The 20,591-nt window shown below is 46.2% G+C and overlaps 2 protein-coding genes across 2 annotated transcripts; one reads left to right on the forward strand and one right to left on the reverse strand.

The window, feature by feature from the left end:
- The first annotated feature begins 1,073 nt into the window (after positions 1-1,073).
- On the forward strand, positions 1,074-20,334 carry POLR1B (RNA polymerase I subunit B). Its single transcript, XM_055725335.1, has 15 exons — positions 1,074-1,264; positions 1,392-1,559; positions 3,339-3,485; positions 4,497-4,629; positions 5,658-5,794; positions 7,552-7,775; positions 9,257-9,428; positions 11,049-11,220; positions 12,017-12,298; positions 12,894-13,027; positions 13,444-13,614; positions 14,236-14,392; positions 15,687-15,883; positions 16,291-16,544; positions 18,679-20,334. The coding sequence occupies exons 1-15, from the start codon at positions 1,121-1,123 to the stop codon at positions 19,559-19,561; spliced, it is 3,375 nt and encodes a 1,124-aa protein (XP_055581310.1). The 5' UTR covers positions 1,074-1,120; the 3' UTR covers positions 19,562-20,334.
- C13H6orf226 (chromosome 13 C6orf226 homolog) lies at positions 19,707-20,567 on the reverse strand. Its single transcript, XM_055725342.1, has 2 exons — positions 20,341-20,567; positions 19,707-19,882 (listed from the first exon to the last, which is right to left on the reverse strand). The coding sequence occupies exons 1-2, from the start codon at positions 20,526-20,528 to the stop codon at positions 19,816-19,818; spliced, it is 255 nt and encodes an 84-aa protein (XP_055581317.1). The 5' UTR covers positions 20,529-20,567; the 3' UTR covers positions 19,707-19,815.
- Between the last annotated feature and the right edge of the window lie 24 nt (positions 20,568-20,591).

Raw genomic sequence — 20,591 nt, forward strand, 5'->3', positions numbered from 1 at the left:
ATTCAGGCCCAGGTGCTCTGGCTGCATTTTCCCTGCTGGACTCTGGGTTTCAGGTAGCTCCCACGTGGCTTGTCTCAGAGCGGCTTGGTCATGATTACCGTGCAACCACAATCCAGTGGCTGGCCACAGCCCACAGAAAATGCCGGAGAAGTCTTAAGAAAGGCTCAAAAGCCTCTTCATCCATGTGGCCTGGCTGCCCAGTGCTGCAGTGCCCAGCACCCGTCAGGACTGCTTGCATGTCCCTGCTCTCAGCGTTTCCTGCTTTCCACGTGCAGCTCTCCCCCAGCAGAGCGATGCTGTGCTGCGTGTAGGTTTGTAATCGTGTCTCATTGCCAGTGCCCACCGCGGCAGCCCTTGGAAAACCCTGGTGTTGAGAGGACGGCGGGGTACAAGCAGTGCTGGCACCCACCAGGCTCCGTTTTGTCACCAGCCACCCCCACATCAGCATGTGTGTGGGGGGCTGGCGGAGCTTGTGAGTCTCCGGTGACTCTTACCCACATCTCTCCTAAACCATCATTAATTAAAACATGCAAACCCCACAGGCTGCAGCGTGTCCTTGTGGCAGCGGGTCCTGGGGTGTCGGGTCCCCTGGGAAACCCCCCTGTGGTGGGTGTCGCACACCCCCCTTGCCACGTAGGACCCCAGGAGCTGGCCCAGTCGTGCAGCAGTGCTGCCGGGAGGAGCATATAGCTGGGGGCACGTCTGGGGGCGGCAGCAGTGGGGACATGACACGGCTGGGGGTGACTGTGGGGCACCGAGTGGGGGGACACGGCTGGGGGTGGCGGCGGGGGGCCATGACGCGGCTGGGGCCGGTGGTGGGGCAGAGGATGGGTGGCAGCGAAGAGGGGCACAGCTGTGTGGGGCAGGGAGGGCCGGGGGGCGGCTCCGGGCAGCGGGGGGCGGGCCCTGAGCGAGGGTGGGCTGCACGCGGGGGGGTGGGGGGAGGGGAGGGGGGAGGGGGAGGGGAGGGGGGAGGGGAGGGGAGAGGGGAAGGGAGAGGGGAAGGGGGGAGCGTGCGCAGGCGCGCTCGCCGCACGCGGCCGTTTGTGCCGCAGCGCCCCCCAGCGCCCCCCAGTGCTCGCGCCGTTTCCCGCGGTGAGGCGGCGCGCGGCGGGCGGGCATGGCGGAGCGCAGCGCGGACCCCGACCCCCACCGGCTGCGGCCGCGGCCGCCGCGCAGCAGCGGGGCCCGGCGCGACCTGGCCGGTGCCCACATCAGGTCCTTCAACTACGCCGTCAGCGAGGGCGTCTACCGCGCCGTGCAGGTTTGGGGGGCGAAGCAGGGTGGGCCGGGCCTGGGCCTGCGGCCTCACGGCCTGTGGGCCTGGGCCTGCGGGCTGTGGGCTGCCGCCGCTCCCCGCCGCGCTGCAGCCGGTGCCGGTGCCGTTGCAGGAGCTGTGTCCGCTGGAGCTGGCGCTGAAGGACAGCCGGGTGACGCTGACTCTGGCGGGGGTGTCCCTCGCCCCCCCCGCCGTGCCGGCCGGCGCGCTGTGCCAGGAGCGCAGGGTGTTCCCCGCCGAGTGCCGCGGCCTGCGCAGCACCTACCGCGGCCGCATCGTGGTGAGTGCCCGGCTGCCGCCCGCCCCGCGCGGTCCCTGCCCCGCGGGGAAGCCCTGGGGGGCACGGCCCCTCCCGCGTCCCTGAGGGCTCTGGCGAGCGACCCCCCGCCCGGTGCCGTCCGCCGCGAGGGGGGCGGGAGCTGCGCCCCGCACCGGGCCCTGCTCTGCCGCACTACCTCCACACGGGCCCCGGCGGTGCTCCGAGGAAGGAGACTGTGTCATCCCAGAGAGCATGGCAGGCCATACCTTGCTCCTGCGGGAACCCTGATTTCAAAAGCAGTGTTGCTGCCGCATGGAAGTCAGCGGTTGTGAATCGCTCTTGTTCACATCATATGTTCATCCTGAATTGCTCTGAAATTTCCCTATAGAAGGAGAAGCACCTCCAACAAGTGTTCTCCTTTGTACCGTGAAAGGAGCGCGCAGCCATTGCTGCTTTCATTTAAAGTTGTGCAGTTGTGTCTGAGCTGTTCGTTTGCATGAGGCACCCGGTGCAAAGGAATGTTTGCTTGCGATTTCAGCCTTTTTTTTCTTCTTTGTCCGAAGCATTACAACTTAACAGTCATAAAAGCTACTGTAAGTGTAGCATCTTATGTGAAGATGAAAGTGGAGCAGTCAGAGATTGTTCACTGCCATTTCCCCAGTGACTCTGGGGTTTTCCTGAGCTAGAGGTGCTTTTATTTTTCTTTCCCATCAGTTTTTCCAGTGTATGTTTAGTTGTAAGTGCTTGGAACAGTTGGAACAAAACATTTTGCTGTGCCTTGTGTGAGAAGGTACTGCCTTGTGCTGGGACAGGTTTGGTTAGTCTCTCCTGCTGCCAGCCCTTGCCCAGCAATCAGCAGTGTGTAATCATTTCTTGTTGCCACTGAGCTGCCTTTAACCATGTACCCCTCCCTTAGATTCTTCTGCCCTTCTCATTTCCCCAAGGTGAGAAGCAGGCCCCTGTCTGCTGAGCTGCTGCTGCTATGGGAGCCACTTTGTACCTGTAGTCATCGCTTAAGCTGGAGACCAGAACTGTGCAGAGGTGTCAGTGTGAGGCTGCACTGTGGATTTAGAGGGGCACAGTAACACTTCCCTTCCCTAGTAATCCCTAAGGCTCAGTTAACCTATGCTGATGTTTCTTTCCTGTGTGGCAGCAGCTCTTTTAAAGCCTGTCATCCTGCATATAATGTTAGGATTGTTTATGCCTGCAGTGCATTTCATTACCTTGTTTTGTACGATAAAGGAGTCCTCCTGCATGTGTGCTGCCGGATCTTGTTACTGTTGATAAATCATTTTCTTTCACACACACTTTTCTTTCTCACTTTTCAGATTACCTGTGAACATGTTAAGTGAACAAATCTTAGGAAAGGTCTCTGCAAGCTTGTAGTTTGGAAGTCCTCTCACTGAGCGCTTTCTGTTTTCTTCCACTTTTTCTTCTAGCTGTTAACTAACTTCTGAGGTTTCCTTTCCTATCCTGTGGCTGCCTTTTTTTATTTAGACTGCTCTGTTGAAGTGTCTGAAAGGCAAAGTAGGCTCTATCAACTTTGTTCCACTCTACTAAACAGCTTCTTCACCTTCTTCTAGGCTTGTATGATTTTCTTCAACCTGTAAACCCACGTTGACTGTTTTCCAGAGCATCATCTTTATGCATGTATCTACTAGTTCTGCTTTGTATTATTACATTTTACAGCAACAGAAGTTTGTTAAACAGGTTGTGGTTATATTAAATGTATGGTTGATATAGCAGGAAAGATTAAAAGGGCGACTTAATTTGCTCACTCTTTGCATTGTGTCATTTTAGGCTGACATTAGCTGGTCGGTGAATGGTGAGCTACAAGGGACTATTAAACAGCCCCTGGGGTACATTCCAATCATGGTGAAGTCCAAATTGTGCAATCTCTATAATCTTTCTCCGCAAGAGCTCATGCAGCACCATGAGGAGGAAGAGGTAATGGGGATTTGGTGGGTCAGGAAAATCTGCGTTTTACATGAGCAGTGTATCAGACCAGCTTCTTTTTACAAGACTTGAGCATTTATATTTTGTTTCAAGTTCCGCTTGCTGTTTTCTCTGAACATACCCAGTTTACGGTGGTTCCATACAGCATCTTGAAAAAACTGCAGTCATAGCTGTCTTTGAATAGAGGGATCTGTTTCGTGCTCACACCTGCAGTTCCAGTGTATGATTTCTCAACTGCTAACCAGCAGCTGAGGCTGTGTTGCTGTGAATGGGCATCTGGAGACAAAGATTCAGAGAACAGACATTGAAAGAGACATTTTTATTCTCCGTTGTCTTTGGCAGCTCTTTCCTTGTCTCCCCAGTAGCATGTCAGCTGTCGGTAACTGAGTACAGAATTATTTAGTGCTGTATTTTGCGCTCACAAAAAGAGTGAGCAAGCTATGAAAGAAGTTCTATAGTGGCATACTATTGCTGCCCCCGTAGTATGCCACTTGTATCTTTATTCATGGTATTACTTGCTGCTGAAACACCTTGTGTCTAATGCCATACCATTTGGGGAGCTATACATTTATCAGTGTTAAGTTTGTATGTGACCAGAAGGAGATTTTCTGCACTGAAAATCCCTCTGGTTTATAAACTCAGAATGAGAGCTTCAGACTATTTATTAAAAAAATAGTTAACATCAGCTCTCCAAATCCACTCAGTTGACCACACAGGTTTTTTTTGTTGGGTTTGTTTTTTTCTTCCTTCCTTTAAATTGTGGAATATGCATCCCTTTCCTTGCACTTTATGCTACATTTATACTTAATAGTCACTGGCAAGGAGTGCAGCCTTTCCAAATGCAATGCTGAAACGTATGTCTTGCTATGTGTTTCAAGTTAAAACACTACATTTTTGTGTTTACTGTATAACACAGTATAATACAAGCGGTTTTGTCTCTTTCTTTAAATGCTGGGTTATGAGTTTCTAAGCATGTTAAAGTAATTTTTGTTCTCCTGCAAGGAAATGGGAGGCTACTTCATAATTAATGGCTTAGAAAAAGTTATTAGGATGCTGATTATGCCCAGGCGAAATTTCCCTCTTGCGATGACAAGACACAAATGGAAAAACAGAGGCCCTGGTTTCACGGAGTACGGTAAGCTGAACAGTTTCCTGCAGCATCCTGCTAGTAACTGCTTGGGACAAACAGGAGTGACCTAGCTAACTCCTGGTAGTTTGTTTTACTGTAGTTCTTGTATGATGTTTCTGGGGTTTAGTAAATATAAAAATACAGGGTGAGCACTGCTGTGGTGGTGCAAGCATGAGGCAGGTGCTTGCCTTGTGGGAGCTGTCTGAGCTAACCATGCTGAGTGAGGTGGTGTGTTCCAGGCCTCACAGTACCTGTAACCTTTTGGTTTGTGGAAGGTGTAACTAAAACCCTGTCTTCAGTAGAAGTCAGTGTAAACTTCTGAACTGGACTGATTTAATGGAATTTGTTTATCCATACTTCAAGATGGCAGATTAATGTACATGAAAGCAGGTTAACTAGATCCTTGGCTGACCCATACCTTTGTCATGTACACTAAGTAAAAGGAGTTTAAAATTAAGCCAGAAAAGTTAGTTTTTAAACTCCGGTGTTACTAGCTGCTGCTTTGACTGGACCGTGGTGCTTGAGCACACACCATAATTCCACGTTAATTCATTTCAAGGCAGTGCCAGTTTAAACGGTCCCATTTGTTTCATTTTTCTTTGTCCTGCAGTGGATAGCAGGGGGCAGGACCAGGAAACGCGGGTACCACCCCGAACACAGGGATGTGAAAATGACCGGAGTACAATTAGGAAGAGCACTTGTGTGTTGCTGTATCTTACAACCTAAAGTTACAGGCAGAATAGTTGGGGCCTGGGGCTTTCCTTTTCAAGAAAACTTTATGCATCTTCCAAGCCTCTCAGCAAGTGTGCTGGCTGTCCTGTGACATTTGTCCACTAAGAACTGAATTGAGCTGGTAGATTTATTTGAAATGGCAGACTGATGCTGCAGCTAGTTATCTACCTCCTGTTCTCAGCCACGAAGTACCAAAGTTTCTCTCATGAATTGTCTCACACCTGTTTGAACATGTCACAGCAATGCAGCTGGTTGGTTTTGTAACAGCTCATGTTGTTCTTTGCTTGTGTTAATTTTTGCAGGAGTAGTGATGCACTGTGTTAAGGATGAGCACACTGCAATAAACATGAACCTTCACTACTTGGAAAATGGTTGTGTCATGTTGAATTTCATTTTTCAGAAAGAGTTGTTCTTCCTTCCTTTGGGATTTGCTCTGAAGGTAAACACTTAATGCTCGTGCTTTCTGTGTTGAATAAATACGGCAGTTTTGCTAAGCATTTTTATTTAAGTAACAAGAAGAAGCTAATTCCATGTTAAGTATGTTCAGTCATCCTTCCTATAGTGACTGAAGAACTACAGTCGAAACCAGGTTTATGCCTGTAATGTAACAGGAATGTAAAAGGAATGTGGAGGGGGGAGTCAGGAGAGGAGGGGAGAGTTACGCATGGGTTTCATGGCTTTTTGCTGATAAAGGCTCTGGATGAATAGCTCTTGGAGGATATAAATGTTTGTCACCTAATGTGAAAGATCAGGATGACAGCTTGAGTGTTTGGTGAGTGAAAAACATTAATGATTGAAGTCAGGTTGTCCCATCTGAAAGTAAACAGTGAATGGATTTTTTTTTTGTTTGTTTGTAAGGAGAAAAATAGAATGCTGTTTCTGATTGGAACTGGAAGCAGTGAAGATCTGGAAGGGTCTGTTTGAGCACATTTGATGGATGTAAAGTGTTCTTTGGATAGCAGGCAAAAGTTTCACTTGAGCCAAGACTTTTTAAATTACCATGTAAAAGCATGCTTTCTCTGGTGGCAGATGCAGAGCACTTCAGCAGTGTATTTCAGCTACAGCAGCAAATTGTTAGAGCAAATCAGTGGCTACGTGATGGAAGCATCGTGTAGATCGACCTTGGTGAATTTGTATCTTTCAGCCTGCTGTATTCACATTGCTGTTGCAGAATGCATTTCACTTTTCCTTGAATGCTTTTCTTTAACTTCTGTTTCAGCGAAAGTAGTTGCCAAAAGTAGCTGATTAGCTGTTGTTTTAATATGCAAAGAAATTGTACTAACTTTCTGGTAGCTCATGGGATCTCAGGATAAGCAGGCTGTTTGTCTGAAGTTCAAATTCTGCCATAAGTAGTCATGGTGGGTTAGCATCCACCCTCCCCCTGCATCACTGTACTTGTTTCCTGTGGCCCATCCAGGTCCTGCTGTGGCTTCTGTTCTGGCTGTAATTCTGGTGTCTTCTTGCTGTGTGGTCATCCCAGTGCTCTCTATTGTACAAGAGGCAGCATGTGCTCAGGCTGCTTCCAGATTGTTTGTATCATGACTACCAAGCAGCAGAACTGAGCTTACATTGCCCCCATTCATAAAGAAATCTACCTTGGTTTTTCATGTAGCCTTCAATTTTTCCTGAACTTTTTGAAGCTTGCTTAAATGTAATGAACAAATAGTTACTTAAGGTTGAGGCACATTTGTCAGTAAATACAGAAGTCATTGGTGGACAGAGTACTTGCTTAACTCTGACAATTAGAAAACTATTAGGAAGCCATTATAACACAAAGAGCTAACTAAGAATGTTGGATTTAGGTATGAGCTGAATTGCCTTTTGGTTTTCATGAGAAGTAGCAGCTTGAGACAATGGTGAATTAAATTCATGTTTCCATGTGAATTCATTCTGTAAAGATAGTAGTAATTTTTACCTAAACAAAAGAAACCTGTAAATTTTGAGGGTGCAAGTTCCATTTTTTCCAAGGGTCTCATTGGATTGGGAGTACTTGTGATCATCATCGAGGTATGAATATCCTCTGCGTTACTCTCTAAGCACCTCAATGCCAGGGTATTTTTCCATTTGCATGGTGGAAAGATATTTCCAGAGGACTGGAAACCTAGGTTAGTGGGGTGCCCTAGTTCTTTTGCTGTATTGTATGGACAGGTGCTGCTATGACATGTTTTTCTGATCTGATACACATCTGTCTTTCAGGCATTAGTTAATTTCCCAGACTACAAGATTTTTGAAGAGTTGGTCAAAGAAAAGGAAAGTGACACCTTTTATGTGAACTGCGTTACTGAGATGATGAGAGCAGTAGTGGATGCAGGCTGTTTGACACAGCAGAATGTCCTCGAATACCTGGGAAGGAGCTTCAGAGTAAAACTTAACCTTCCTGAGTGGTACAGCAATGAACAGGTGGCAGATTTCATTTTGAAGTATGTATGTATGCATGTAGGAGCATGTGATTCAGTGTATATTGAAATTATAGGCAGGTTTAAGAGTGCTCTGCCGTATGGCATCAGGCTTTGTTACGGTTTTCACATGCATTTATAGAACAATAGCCAGGGACAGTTTCTGATAAGACTCCAGGTTGTTCCGATAATCTTTGTGGTGTTCAGAAATATGTGTTTTAGTGGGTTGATACAGGTATCCCCAAAATGATTTCAGGTGTCACTTGCTATTTAGATACGATTTTCTGATGTATTTGATGAAAAATAAGAATATTTAAAAAGAGAAGGTTAAAACTAGGTCTGTGACTGCTTGAGGCCGTTGAACAGAAGCACTGCAATTTGCAACACTTTATTAGTGTCACACAGTCATTGGCAGCTATGACAAGAATTACATTTATCTTTTAAAATGGTAATTAGATGCTGTAAAATCTTGCTTCTTCCATGGAATAAGTTAGAAAGGAAGGAAGAGCTGGCTTTGAGACTGTTGGTGTGACAGGCATTCAACTAAATAATTTATTTTCCTAGTAAATTATGTGTTTGCTCTTTAAGAGGATTTTTAGCACAGGAAAAGGATCATTTGGGGTGCCCAGGTCCTCGAGTACATAGGGAGTGGTCAGGTTGCTGGAAACACAAGGTCGGCCTGCATGTGCCTCAGAGGGCCACTTAAAAGTCCATAGACCAGCTGGAAGCACAGAACGTTGTACCTAGGATGTGAATGGGTACTTTCAGGAAAGTTGGAATCGCTCCGATTTTCGTTGCGAAGGCTTCAGTAGAGGGCGACGTAGGGCAGAAGTGAAAAGCTGTAACAATCTCTGAGTGCTGACACAAGACTATTGTGTCTTGGAGTGCAAGTGATCTCAAGCATCTTGGGCAGCACTGGATCAGCTTTAGTGAGAATTAGGTGGGGCTTGCCTTTTTGCTTATGCTAGAGTGGTGTTCAGCCCAAAGTTTTCCACACATGGGTTGATAGCAGTGGGCATTTGGGTTTTCTGCAGCAGGACACTGATAGCGTTGACAGAAGCAGCTCAGATTCGGGGTGGGGTGCACGTATGTGGATATGTGCCTGTGTGTGTTTGGTGTCACAGCTACTGTAAAATAACATGCAGACCCCAGCTGTTGACTGGTCCTAACTTAAATACCTGTTTACATGAACTGTACTTACAAGGACATCTGACGTCAGGGTGTGTAAAATCAGTCTTCCACAAGGTTCATTTTCATCTAATCATCCAGGTATATCCCTAATAAAACTAGCCCCTTAAAAGGCAAGTTGATTGGTTTTCAGCTCCATCTCTGGATTTGTGGGGGTTTTATTATTATTTCTTGAAATTTTCTTCTAAGGGCAACTGGAAAAGCCTGTGCCTTGTCAGGCTTTTTAGCCAAAAAAAAAAAAAAAAATTACTTAGGAAAAACTTGAAGAACTGCTAGCATGAAGAGACAGTGTTAGCTGTCCTCCTTTCTTCCTCCAGCAAGTGTATCTGCATACACCTGACAGACAGAACTGAAAAATTCTACCTGCTCTGTATGATGACCCGGAAGCTGTATGCTTTTGCCAAAGGGGAGTGCATGGAGGATAACCCAGACAGTCTGATGAATCAAGAAGTGCTTACCCCAGGACAGCTTTTCCTTATGTTCTTAAAGGTAAGGTCTTGTGGGGTTTAAACCTGTGAATGTATTGGTTGTCCAGTCCTGACCCCACAGTGACCATGGGGACAGGAGAAGTCTGGAGGCCAGGCTGGGCAGCCTGGGTGTGCTATGAAGGCTGAGAGCATGCTGGATGTAGTCTGACCAGGCAGTGTAGTTGAGGAAGGCTTGGCTGTCTCAGTGTAGGGTGCTGAATATGCTGAAGAACAGCCTGTACAAAACCTGGAACCTGGAATACAGAGCTTCATAGCCTTCCAGAGCAAATGAAAGTGCCCCATTCAGGGTGGGAGTCTCAGGAAGGAGGAATATGAATCCTTCTGGTGTTTGAAGAAGGTTTGGAAAGAGCGTACTTCTGTTGTATTGATTGATATGGGAGTGGTGGAGACCTGCCTGTGGTATTGCTGCTGTTTCACATGGCCATGTAAGACAATAACTGCTCCCCACCCACACCCCCTATCTTCCAAAAGTGATGATTCATGATGTCGTCGCTCTTCCATCTTTAAATTCCTTTATCGATCAAGAAGTTGATAGCATGCTTCTGACTTACAGAGTTAATGTATCACCGGTGATGTAAAAAGGCAGTTTCCTGTTCTCTTCCAATTCAATTTGAATTCAGTTTATTTCTAGGGATTCGTCATTGCAGGTTGCCAGGAGGAAGGTATTCCTGTTCAGAAGCTTGCCTATCCCATGAAAATTGTTGTGAAGCAGTAGTTCCCATCCCTAAGTAAAGATACTTCTCTGAGTTATTAGATATTTTTTTTTAACTGTTCTTTTCTGGTTTAGCTGAAATTTTCTTTAGCATTGTTTTTCTGAAAGGGTACTAAAACCTCTCTAATACTTGAGTGGTTTCAGTGAGTTTAGAAATAAAATAGTGAGTTCTGTGAAGCATTTTAGCCCTATATGGAACTGCCGCCAGGAACCAGGTAAGGCTGCTTTCCTGCCTGGGCCTGTCAGATCAGCAGAGGGAGTGAGTTAACAGCCCCTTTTTGAATGTAAAGATCCTACATAGACTATAGAGCATACAGTTAGACACAGTGTGGCTGTATAGAGTAGATTTTTACTAAGAGTTCAAAGCATTCTTGGCTAACTTATGTCCTTTTCCCTGTTTCTATATAGTATCAAAGATCACAGCAGTGATCAAACTACAGTTTAAATGAAAATCCAGTCCATTATCTCAGCAACATCTGAGTACTGTGTGTCCATGGCCTTCAAGTTTTGGTATCTAAACTTACTTAATAATTTGGGTTTACTTCATCACTGTATTTAGCAGGCTAATCAGTAGAGTTATTCTTGCGGTCAGATTATAGTACAGTTTCTGGTTTTGGTTTTGTTTATGAAATTCTGTTATTGTACTTTGTTTGCCAGGCTCGTCACTAGTCTGGGTGGGATTGATTACTAAGTTGTTGGATGGGGTTTTTCTGTACAAGTCTGTGTTGGTGTGAAGTGTTTTGATAAAATGAAGTTGGTGTGGGAAACAGCTGGAACTTTCAGCTCGCTAAAAGTTGTCCATCCTGCTGATTTCAGAGGATTTCTGTAGCACATCCAACTGATCTGAAGTTTTACCTTGAGCTTTTATTTTCCTGTTTTAAATTTAAATCTCTCACTTTTAAACCATAGGAGAGGCTTGAAAGCTGGCTTCAATCTGTTAAGTTTGTTTTGGAGAAAAAAACAGAAAAGGCAGATATCAGCATAAATGCAGACAGCTTGGTGAAGGCATTCGGCCTGGCAACAGACTTTACCAAGCCATTTGAATATCTTCTGGCAACTGGTAACCTGCGATCTAAAACGGGTAAATCTTCAGGCTGAAGAAGCCTTTTTTTTTTTCCTGCTAAACAGGATGAGAGACAACATAAAACTGAGCTCTTAACTGAAAACAGCTGCTTTTATGCAGGCATAACTGAATTAGTGAAAGTGGTTTGAGCAAAGGAATAGTTGAAGAGAAAGGCAAGATTTCTCCTCAGGCATAGACTGTATGCATGGTGTAAACAGGTTAGCTATTAAAGCAAAGCCTCTACTCAGATAAACAGTTGAAACTAAATTTAGCATTGTCTAAAACAACAACCATATTTTTTTCCTCCAAAGACTTATTTCTTCATAAAAGGTGCAGTGTAAGACAGAGAAGGGGCATTTATGTGTCAGGACAGCCCCACTGGTCATGTGATCTTAAATGGAGAGAAATGCCTTCACTAATGTAATTTCAAATTCACCTGGTGCTTCCCTGAAGTGCCTAGTGTGGTGATGTAATGGAATGTTGACTAGAAAATGCAATGAAATCAGAAGGCCATAGACCTTCAGTACAAAGTACCAGCTGCAAATCCCCAAGTCACTGCACTGGGAATGACTTTCACGTGTTTCTAAAAGGAGCTGGATTTTAAGCAATAGCTTGTAATTCAGTCTCTGGGCCTCTTACAGGACACAGAGTTGCCTGTGCACGAGCAACAGCACAAGTGCTTTCTGTTGTCGGCGTCCTGTGTAAGCATCTTTAGGGCTTGTCAGTGAAAAATAAGGAACTGCCTTATAACATCATACTTAATTTGTTACAGCTGAATGACATCCTGACATAAAATTTCCATTTTGTTCCCCAGGCCTGGGCATGTTACAGGACAGTGGTCTGTGTGTGGTGGGTGACAAGCTAAATTTCATTCGTTACCTTTCCCACTTCCGCTGCATACACAGAGGGGCAGCATTTTCCCAAATGAGAACTACAACTGTCCGCAAGCTGCTGCCTGAATCCTGGGGGTTCCTGTGCCCTGTGGACACCCCAGATGGAGAACCCTGCGGTCTGATGAACCACATGACAGCTGTGTGTGAAATAGTGACAGAGATGGCACCTGTGACAGACATTCCACCCTTGTTATGTTCCCTTGGTATGTTTTACTGGCTTGATCACTGAACAAAGCAGTCTTCCTTTTCACCTTTCTGCTCTGCAAACTTGTATCTGGGCAAGGTTCTCCAGATACCATCACTGTACACTGTTGAGAAGGTGAAATCGAGTTAAACCTGTACTTGCTGTGCTTCTGCTTAGTGGTATGTAGCACCTTGCTTCTACAGGTGTGTCAGCCTTTTGGAGACCATAAAGTTCAGTGTAAATCTCCCTTAGCTTTGTGCTGTAGAGTGAAGATGTTCACTTAAGCACAAGGGGTTGCACAGTACAAGCTCTAAGAAATTGGACCAAGCAGTGACTTTCTAATGCTGCTGATGACTTGAATTAAACTGCAGCTCACTTGTGATTACCACAGTAATGGGAGTCCTTATTCAGTCAGAAAAGTGAGGAGGGAAATGGCATTCTTAGTGGTGCATGCTTCGTATTTTCCACTAAGTGATCTACAGCTTTGCCCTGTCAATCTGAAATTTTTTGATGTCTCGGAAAGCTTTTTGGTGTGGATTGAGTCTTCCTGCAGAAATGACTTCTGTGTTTTCTTTGCTTTTTTGACTGTTCCTTCTACTGACCCCCTCTTACAGGTGTCACCCCCATCGATGCAACTCCAAGCAAGCCTTACACAGAGTGTTACAGAGTTGTGCTGGACGGCTCTGTAGTGGGCTGGGTGGAGCGGGAGTTGGCTCCTGAGATTGCAGAAACCCTTCGCCGTTTCAAGGTTGTCTTGTCTAAAATGTTTCCTAGCTAAACAACCTCAATATGCAGTGGTCAAAAATAGGCATGTTTGGAATTGTATTTTAAAACTTCCATTAATTTGTTGGGTGGTTTTTTTTATCTGAACCAGTAAGTTATCTTTGACTGTATGCTAGTGTTGGAGTGGGCGTTTCTGTTTTTCTTGCTTATATCCATATGTTTGGTCTGCTGGTTTATGAAGTCGTTTTTTCTTGAAAAAGGTAAGATAGACTTATTCAGTCCTTTCTTTGGTGGAGACTTTTCTAGAAGTATTTTTAAATGTTCTCTGGCATTTTATATTAGTAGCTACACCTTTGGTTGATGTTTTCATTGTGTTGGATTCAGCTTAACTAAACCAGTGTTGGTTTCTGTTTCTAAATCGGTATTTCTTTTTACAAACAGATAACACAAGAGAAGAGGTTTCCTGCACGGGCAGAAGTGGTCCTTATCCCAATGACGGGAAAACCCAGCCTCTATCCTGGGTTGTTCATTTTTACTACCCCTTGCCGGATGGTGCGGCCTGTCAGAAACCTGTTCTATGGAAGGACTGAATGGATCGGTACTCTGGAACAGGTGGGGTTTGCCTATTTCTTTTATAAAGTGCTGACTATTACAGATGTACCTGGCATCAAAAACAATGTGGGTTTTTTTGTGAAATATTTGTGAAAGCAGCTGAGGGTTGGACATAGGGAGCTTGTGTTGAACAACTAGAATAGGTGGCCAAAGGTTTTTCTCACCTTGTGCTAATTGGTTTCCATGCCTTAGATGGATTGTAGGGATCTTTTTGAAATACTGAAAGCTGCTTTCTCAGTACTAACTTTGCAAAGCTTTTAAGGTGAAGGATTGCTGTCTTGTGTGTATGGTCTCACCTCTGTTACATTGTGTTCTCCAAATTGGCTGCGGGCAGCCAAGCACTGGCTTGCCAGAGAAATTGGCCATTTGGAACAATCAAAACAGGAGACAGGAAGGAGTTTTTGTATTCCCATGCTTGCTTTCCTTGCAGTTGGTCAGTGATTGTGATAAGTAGTTTAATAGCTGTCTGATATTTTTCTTGCCCGCTAATTCACTAAGGTGAAGGCAACAACCACAGCTAAAACTGAAATGAATAAAAAAAGACATTGAGGCAGCTTTGTTTTGCTTCCTTCCCTTTAAAAGAAGGAAGCAAGTGAGCATTGTCCCATTTGATGCTTGCAGATCTTCATGAATGTGGCCTCGCTGGAGTCAGAGGTGGAACCCAAAGTGACCACTCACCAGGAGCTCTTCCCTCACAGCATTCTGAGCGTGGTGGCCAATCTCATCCCATTCTCTGACCACAACCAAAGTCCAAGAAACATGTACCAGTGCCAGATGGGTAAGTGCTGTAGTACTTAAAATATTTACTTATTAGGTGCTACAAGTCCGTGGGCAAGAAGGAAGAGGGGGGGGGCAAAAAATTCTCTCTTGTGTCTTCCTGCATTCCCAAATAACAGCTCTTTCCAGTCGTCGTTTCAACACTGACATTTCTGAACAGCTATTTTTTTTATGGCAAAGTAAATGAAGTTCATCATCCTGGCTGCCTTCCAGTGGGCAGTTCTAGGTCATTGCACTCATGTTACTAAAGTAAGTTTTGTTTGGTTTTTTTTCTTAATTTGATGTTGTTGATCGTATAGACAAGTGAAGGGCATGGCACCAGCTGCTTGTGTCTGACAGCTGTGCTACCAACAGTCCTCTCATCCCCCACAACTGACAGAGGTTAACCTACTTCTAACCAGCAGCTACAGTAGATGCTCTGCAGTAGTTAGTGTGAGGTTTCCTTGCCACCTGTTTTCAGTGAGTGGCTGCAGTCTTTGACAGTGCAGCTGTTGAGAGGACACTTGCTTGGCATCTGTAGCAAGAGAGTAATACAGCACTGTGGCAGCGGGAGAGGGGTGGGGGGAGGTTCTGACAACTATTTGAGAAAGATTTAAATTGATTTATTTGGTGTCTGAAAGAAGCTGGGATACGGTATTTAGTGGGGTTTCAATCTGCTGGGGTGCAAGTGATGTGCAACAAGCTTATTTTTTGTAAAAAAAAAAAAAATCATGCTAAGTGTGTAGGTAGGGATTTCGAGAGCAACTCTCATTTCCTCAGTACCATTGCTAGCAGATTAAATTTCTGGCAATATTATCAGAAAGATGTCCTTAAAACACTACCACTTTTTCATACCTTTCTGAAAGTACCAACATGACTGTTTAAAACTTGTTTTCCTTGTCAATACATTGATACTGCAGCAGCAAATACTTTTTGGCCTGGAAATAAGTAAGGTGTGTCTCACTATGGGAAGCTCTGGGGAGAGGAGACAAAAGCCCCCCAACCAACAGCAACAAAAAGAAACCCAAACAAACCAAAAACCACTATACCAACCTGATTGAAGATTTTGAAATTGCAGAGAAGACACAAAATTACAAATAGTCCTTTATGAAATGCCGTGAAAGGAGTTGAGTAATGTGGTTCTTAGAAACTTTTGTAGCTGGACTAGGACAACTACTAAATTCCAAGGGGTTTAAGATCAATAATCCCTCTAAACTGTTCTTCCGCTTTCTTCTTAACAAGGTACACAGAGGATGAAACACAGATGTACTTTGAATTGATCCTGAATAAATGCAACTTTCTGTCTTTCTTTATAGGAAAGCAAACCATGGGGTTTCCAGTTTATAACTACAAGGATCGCTCAGATAACAAGCTGTACCACCTTCACACTCCCCAGAGCCCTCTGGTGCGGCCCAGCATGTATGACTATTATGGTATGGACAGCTACCCGATCGGCACCAATTCAATTGTGGCTGTCATCTCCTACAGCGGCTATGACATGGAAGATGCAATGGTAAGCCACCAAAACAGAGCCTGCTGTCCTCTAAAGGAGTTTGGTGTGGAGGACTGGGAAGAAGAGTGGTACCTAGCTGAGCAGAGACCATTTTCTGCTTCTGCTAGTCCACAGAGCCTGTTAGGGCAGATACAGGAGCAACAGCAGTTAAGAGTTTTTGCACAGGTAGTGCTGGGTGTACTGAGAGTAGAGCAGAGCTCCCTCCCTTATGCAAGGCAGCAGCAGGGCTTCCAGCATTGACAAATACTGGGGTTACAAGAGATGTGGGCCATTTGGACCAGTGACTTGCTGGGAGGCTTTGTTTAGGAAGGCAATGTTGAAAAGGTACACATGGGATTGGAATGTAAATGCTGTCTTTGTTGAAGTTATTAGCAAGCGTTTAACAGGCCTTTGTTTCTTCTTTTTAGATTGTGAACAAAACTTCCTGGCAGAGAGGGTTTGCTTATGGAAGCGTTATCAAGATGGAGAGCATTGACCTTTCCCTTAAAGCCAGCAGGACAGGCGACAATTTAGTATTTGGCATCAGGCTCGGTGATCCGAATGTTACAGAGAAGTTGGATGCTGATGGACTGCCTTTTGTTGGCTCTCTCCTACAGCCTGGGGACCCTTTCTACAGCTACATGAACCTCAACACAGGGGAGACCTTCACTATCTACTATCCGTAAGTACAGCTTGTCCCTCTTGGCCCCGCATGCTTGGTGGTGAGCAGTCTTGAGAGCTCCTGGCCCTGATGAGCTTCAGTGTTTTTTCCTCTAGGTGTTCCCTTTCCTTCTCACAATACTGTCCATGTCTTGACAGAGGGAGCATGAAGTTCATGTTGCAGGTGACTCCTGTGTGTGTATCATGGCTTTTCTCTAAGCCAATGTGTGCTGCAGAGCCTGACTTCTCCCAGGAGGAAAATGTGAGGCCAGTAAAAAGAAAAAACTTGCAGAAATATCTTGCTGCCTCCCAAGGACTGTTCCTCTGCACATGCCCCACAGTCCTTTTCTGTAGCTTTTTGTTAATTGACTCACATAAGGTGTTCTGCCTGAAAAAACCCAAAGAAACACCAAACAGAAACCCAAACTGAAGTGCCTGGTCCCAGAGACTTGCCAGAAAACCTTGTAATAAAAGTTGTTACAGGCTTAGGGGTTCAAATACAATTTTTATTAACACTGCAGCTTCCAAACCGCTAGATTAAAACGTGTTAACTACACCCTTCCCTCCCCCTGGGATATTTTGGGGCAAAGTTTTGCAAGATTTTTTAACTTCAGTTGAAAGAGAGAAGGCTGCTGAGGCTTTCATTAAAATGCTCTTAATTCTTTCAGGGAAGGGAAGCAAAAACATTGACAAAACCTGATATATTTAAATGCATCCTGTGCTCCCAGTCATCTGTACAACTTTAGGCTTTGTCTGTGTCTCTCTACAGCATTGATAGAGTGAGGATAACACTGTGTAGTTTGAGGAGCACTTGAGTAACGCAGTAATTGGCATTACTGGGAAGGTTTGTTTGTGATAAGTGGTGCCTTAGCTGTCCTGAGGAGACTGCTGTGGACTCATAGAATTAGTCGTCGTGGTGACAGAACATGGCAAAGAGACTGGGCACATGGTGGTGGGGATCTGTAAGCTCAGCCCTGTCCTTGCACTTGTGGAACCCTCTTTGGCTCTCCCACCTCACGCTCCTGTTTCCTAGCTATCTCATGCCAGCCCAGCTTTAGTTCAGGTTCCTTATCTAGAGAACCATTTTACTGCTGTGCCATTGAGCTTTTGTTTATTGATGGTCCAAATAAGATAATTATTTCGGTTCCTACAGAGAGACAAGGTTCCCAGCTCTGTGTCGGCTGCTGCCCCCAGTTTGCCAAGAGACCCTGGGCCCTTAAGAGGGAGTTCTCCCTACTGTCCTAAGTGCTGCAGACACTGCTAGATCTTACGTGTGGCTTGGAGGAGAGAGAGGACAGAGGCTTTGGCTTCAGCACGGTTGTAGGGGTATTTCTGTTTTTTTTCTGGTGATGGCCTGTACCCTGGTTGCATTTCAACACAGCAAAATAATAGCTTTGAAATAGAAGCTAAACTTAGGTATAGGCCTTCTGCAAACACTGTTTATTAGGACTTCAAAGGAGAAGAGTAATCTTGTCTTAACATGGGACAAAGAGTATTTATTCCTTAGCTGTCATCTCCAAAATGAGTGGAGAGTTTGGGCTGGAAGTTCTGTAACAACAGTAAATCCTGCAGCAGACACGGGGCACATGGAACATCAGGGTGAGGGTTCACCTGGAGAAGCAGCACACCCTGAACTTGTTGGCAAAGCCCTCTCAGCTCACACTTTGCCTTCTCTTCCTGCTCTGAACTCTCCTCTTTGCTTTCCACTGAACCCAGTTCTTCATTTTTATATCCCACAAAGATGGTGCAAATTTCTTGGGGGTAGGGAGAGGGACTGCTGCCTTAACACAAACAAATGGCACTGGGGTGCAGTCTCCCAGTTAAAACTGTGATACAGATGAACGTGGTTTAAATGAGCTTTATTTTAAATCATGGGTGGCACATTACCTGATCACCTGCAGCTATGCTTCTAGTATTAGAAAAAGCAGATGAATGGTACTTGTGTGATGCCAGGGTACTTCTTCCTTGCTCTAACTCTTATGCAGTCTGATTTCCTTCACTACTGAATAGTACTTTTCAAGAATGGTGGTGTCCCCAGCTGTCCCAAGGCATTTTATGAGACTTGGGAAGCTGTTTGTTTTCTTTTCCTTCATTTGCTTTTCCTAGATAAAAGCACATCTGACACCTTTGCTGTGATTGTTTCTCCACCTACACAGGAATAAGGAAGTTGGCATTGTAGACAACATCAGGTTATGCAGTAATGACCGTGGCACTGGGAAATTCAAGAAGGCTTGCATCACTGTGAGGGTTCCCCGAAACCCAACTGTTGGAGACAAATTTGCCAGCCGTCATGGGCAGAAAGGTATCCTGAGCCAGCTCTGGCCAGCTGAGGATATGCCGTTCACAGAGAATGGGATAGTGCCAGACATCCTCTTCAACCCTCACGGCTTTCCCTCCCGCATGACCATTGGGATGTTAATCGAGAGCATGGCGGGGAAGTCAGCGGCACTGCATGGCGTTGCCTATGATGCCACTCCCTTCACCTTCACGGAGAAGAACTCGGCTTTGAAATATTTTGGTGAGACTTTAGTGAGCGCAGGTTATAACTTCTTTGGGACGGAAAAGATGTACAGTGGCATCAGTGGCCTGGAGCTGGAAGCAGAGATCTTTGTGGGAGTGGTGTATTATCAGCGCCTGCGCCACATGGTCTCAGACAAGTTCCAGGTGAGGACAACAGGGCCCCGAGACGCTGTCACCAACCAGCCTATCAAGGGGAGGAATGTGGAAGGTGGGATTCGCTTTGGCGAGATGGAGCGTGATGCTTTGCTGGCTCATGGCACATCTTTCTTGCTGCAAGACCGCCTGTTCAACTGCTCTGATGGCTCCATAGCCTATGTCTGCATGAGCTGTGGCAGCATGACTTCTCCTGTGCTGGAGAAACCACCGCACTCCTCCTCTGTGACAAGCAACAGGAGGTACTCCTGCTCTGTCTGCAACAAGGTGGATACCATAGAAGTTGTCCCTGTGCCCCACGTCTTCCGTTACTTTGTGGCAGAGCTGGCAGCCATGAACATAAAAACAAAGCTCAATGTGGAGTAGTCCTTGAGCACAGTGGTGATGATGCTGCGAAGGAAGAGGCATGTGTCAGCCCTGCTTTTGCCCCCTGCGGGTTTCAACCTTTAAGTCAGTTCTCAGGTTCTTTGAACGTTTGCAAGATTAATTTTACGTTTTGTATTTGAGACAGGGTTGTTTCCAAGCTGAACAGTGAGGAAATGTGGCTCTGTTGAAGTTTGTTTGCACTTCCTGAAAGTATCATTAGCTGTTGAGATGTGGCGTATGGAAATCAAGCAGTATCACTGTTCCCACGGGGCTGCTGGGTCGAGTGGTGGGGGTTCTTTGTTCTCAGAGCACTGGCTGCAGCTGCAAAGATGAAGAGGTCATGAGCCAGCATGAAACGAATGCTGGAAATGATGAAAAAAAGAAGATTGTTTTGAAGAAAAATCCTTGTGAAACGTATGCCTTAATGATGGATACGTGTTAAAAGTGATTGGACATATTTTGTTTGCTTTATTTCAAGACATAAGCTTGAGACTCACGAGGAAGGCCCAAGGCTCTGCTGCAGGAGGCCGCAGCTTTGGCCGCAGGACACAGGAGGCCGAGCCGGGGCCGCCCTGGGCGCGGTCGGTGCCGCGGAGCCCAGCACGCCGCGGCAGCCGGACAGTGGCCGTGGTGCGTTCCTCTGCCTGGAGGAGGAGAGGAAGGCGGGGGTCTGGCTGCAGCCGGCGCTGCGGGCTAGGCGCCCTGCGACTCGCCGGTGGTTGATGGCCCCTCCCCCCTTACGCTTCTTGTTAAAAGTTTTTTGTACGTTTCTACGTCACCTGTGTGCGGAGCCGTGCGGGGGCCGCTCCCAGGGCTTGGGGGGGGGCGGCAGGCGGGAGGCCGTGGGGCTGTCCCCCGTGGGCGAGACGTGGGGCCGCCGCACGCCCGGCGGTTCGTGGCCGCTCTGCACCAGCCGCAGCACCTCGGCCAGGGCTGGCGCCGGGGCCGCGGCCTGCTCCTGCTCCATGGCGGGGCGGGCCGTACCACCGCAGCGCCGGGGGGGGGTGGGGGTGGTGGCCGCACGGGGCCG

Source organism: Falco cherrug, chromosome 13 (genome assembly GCF_023634085.1).
Source record: "Falco cherrug isolate bFalChe1 chromosome 13, bFalChe1.pri, whole genome shotgun sequence".
Classification (NCBI taxonomy): domain Eukaryota; kingdom Metazoa; phylum Chordata; class Aves; order Falconiformes; family Falconidae; genus Falco; species Falco cherrug.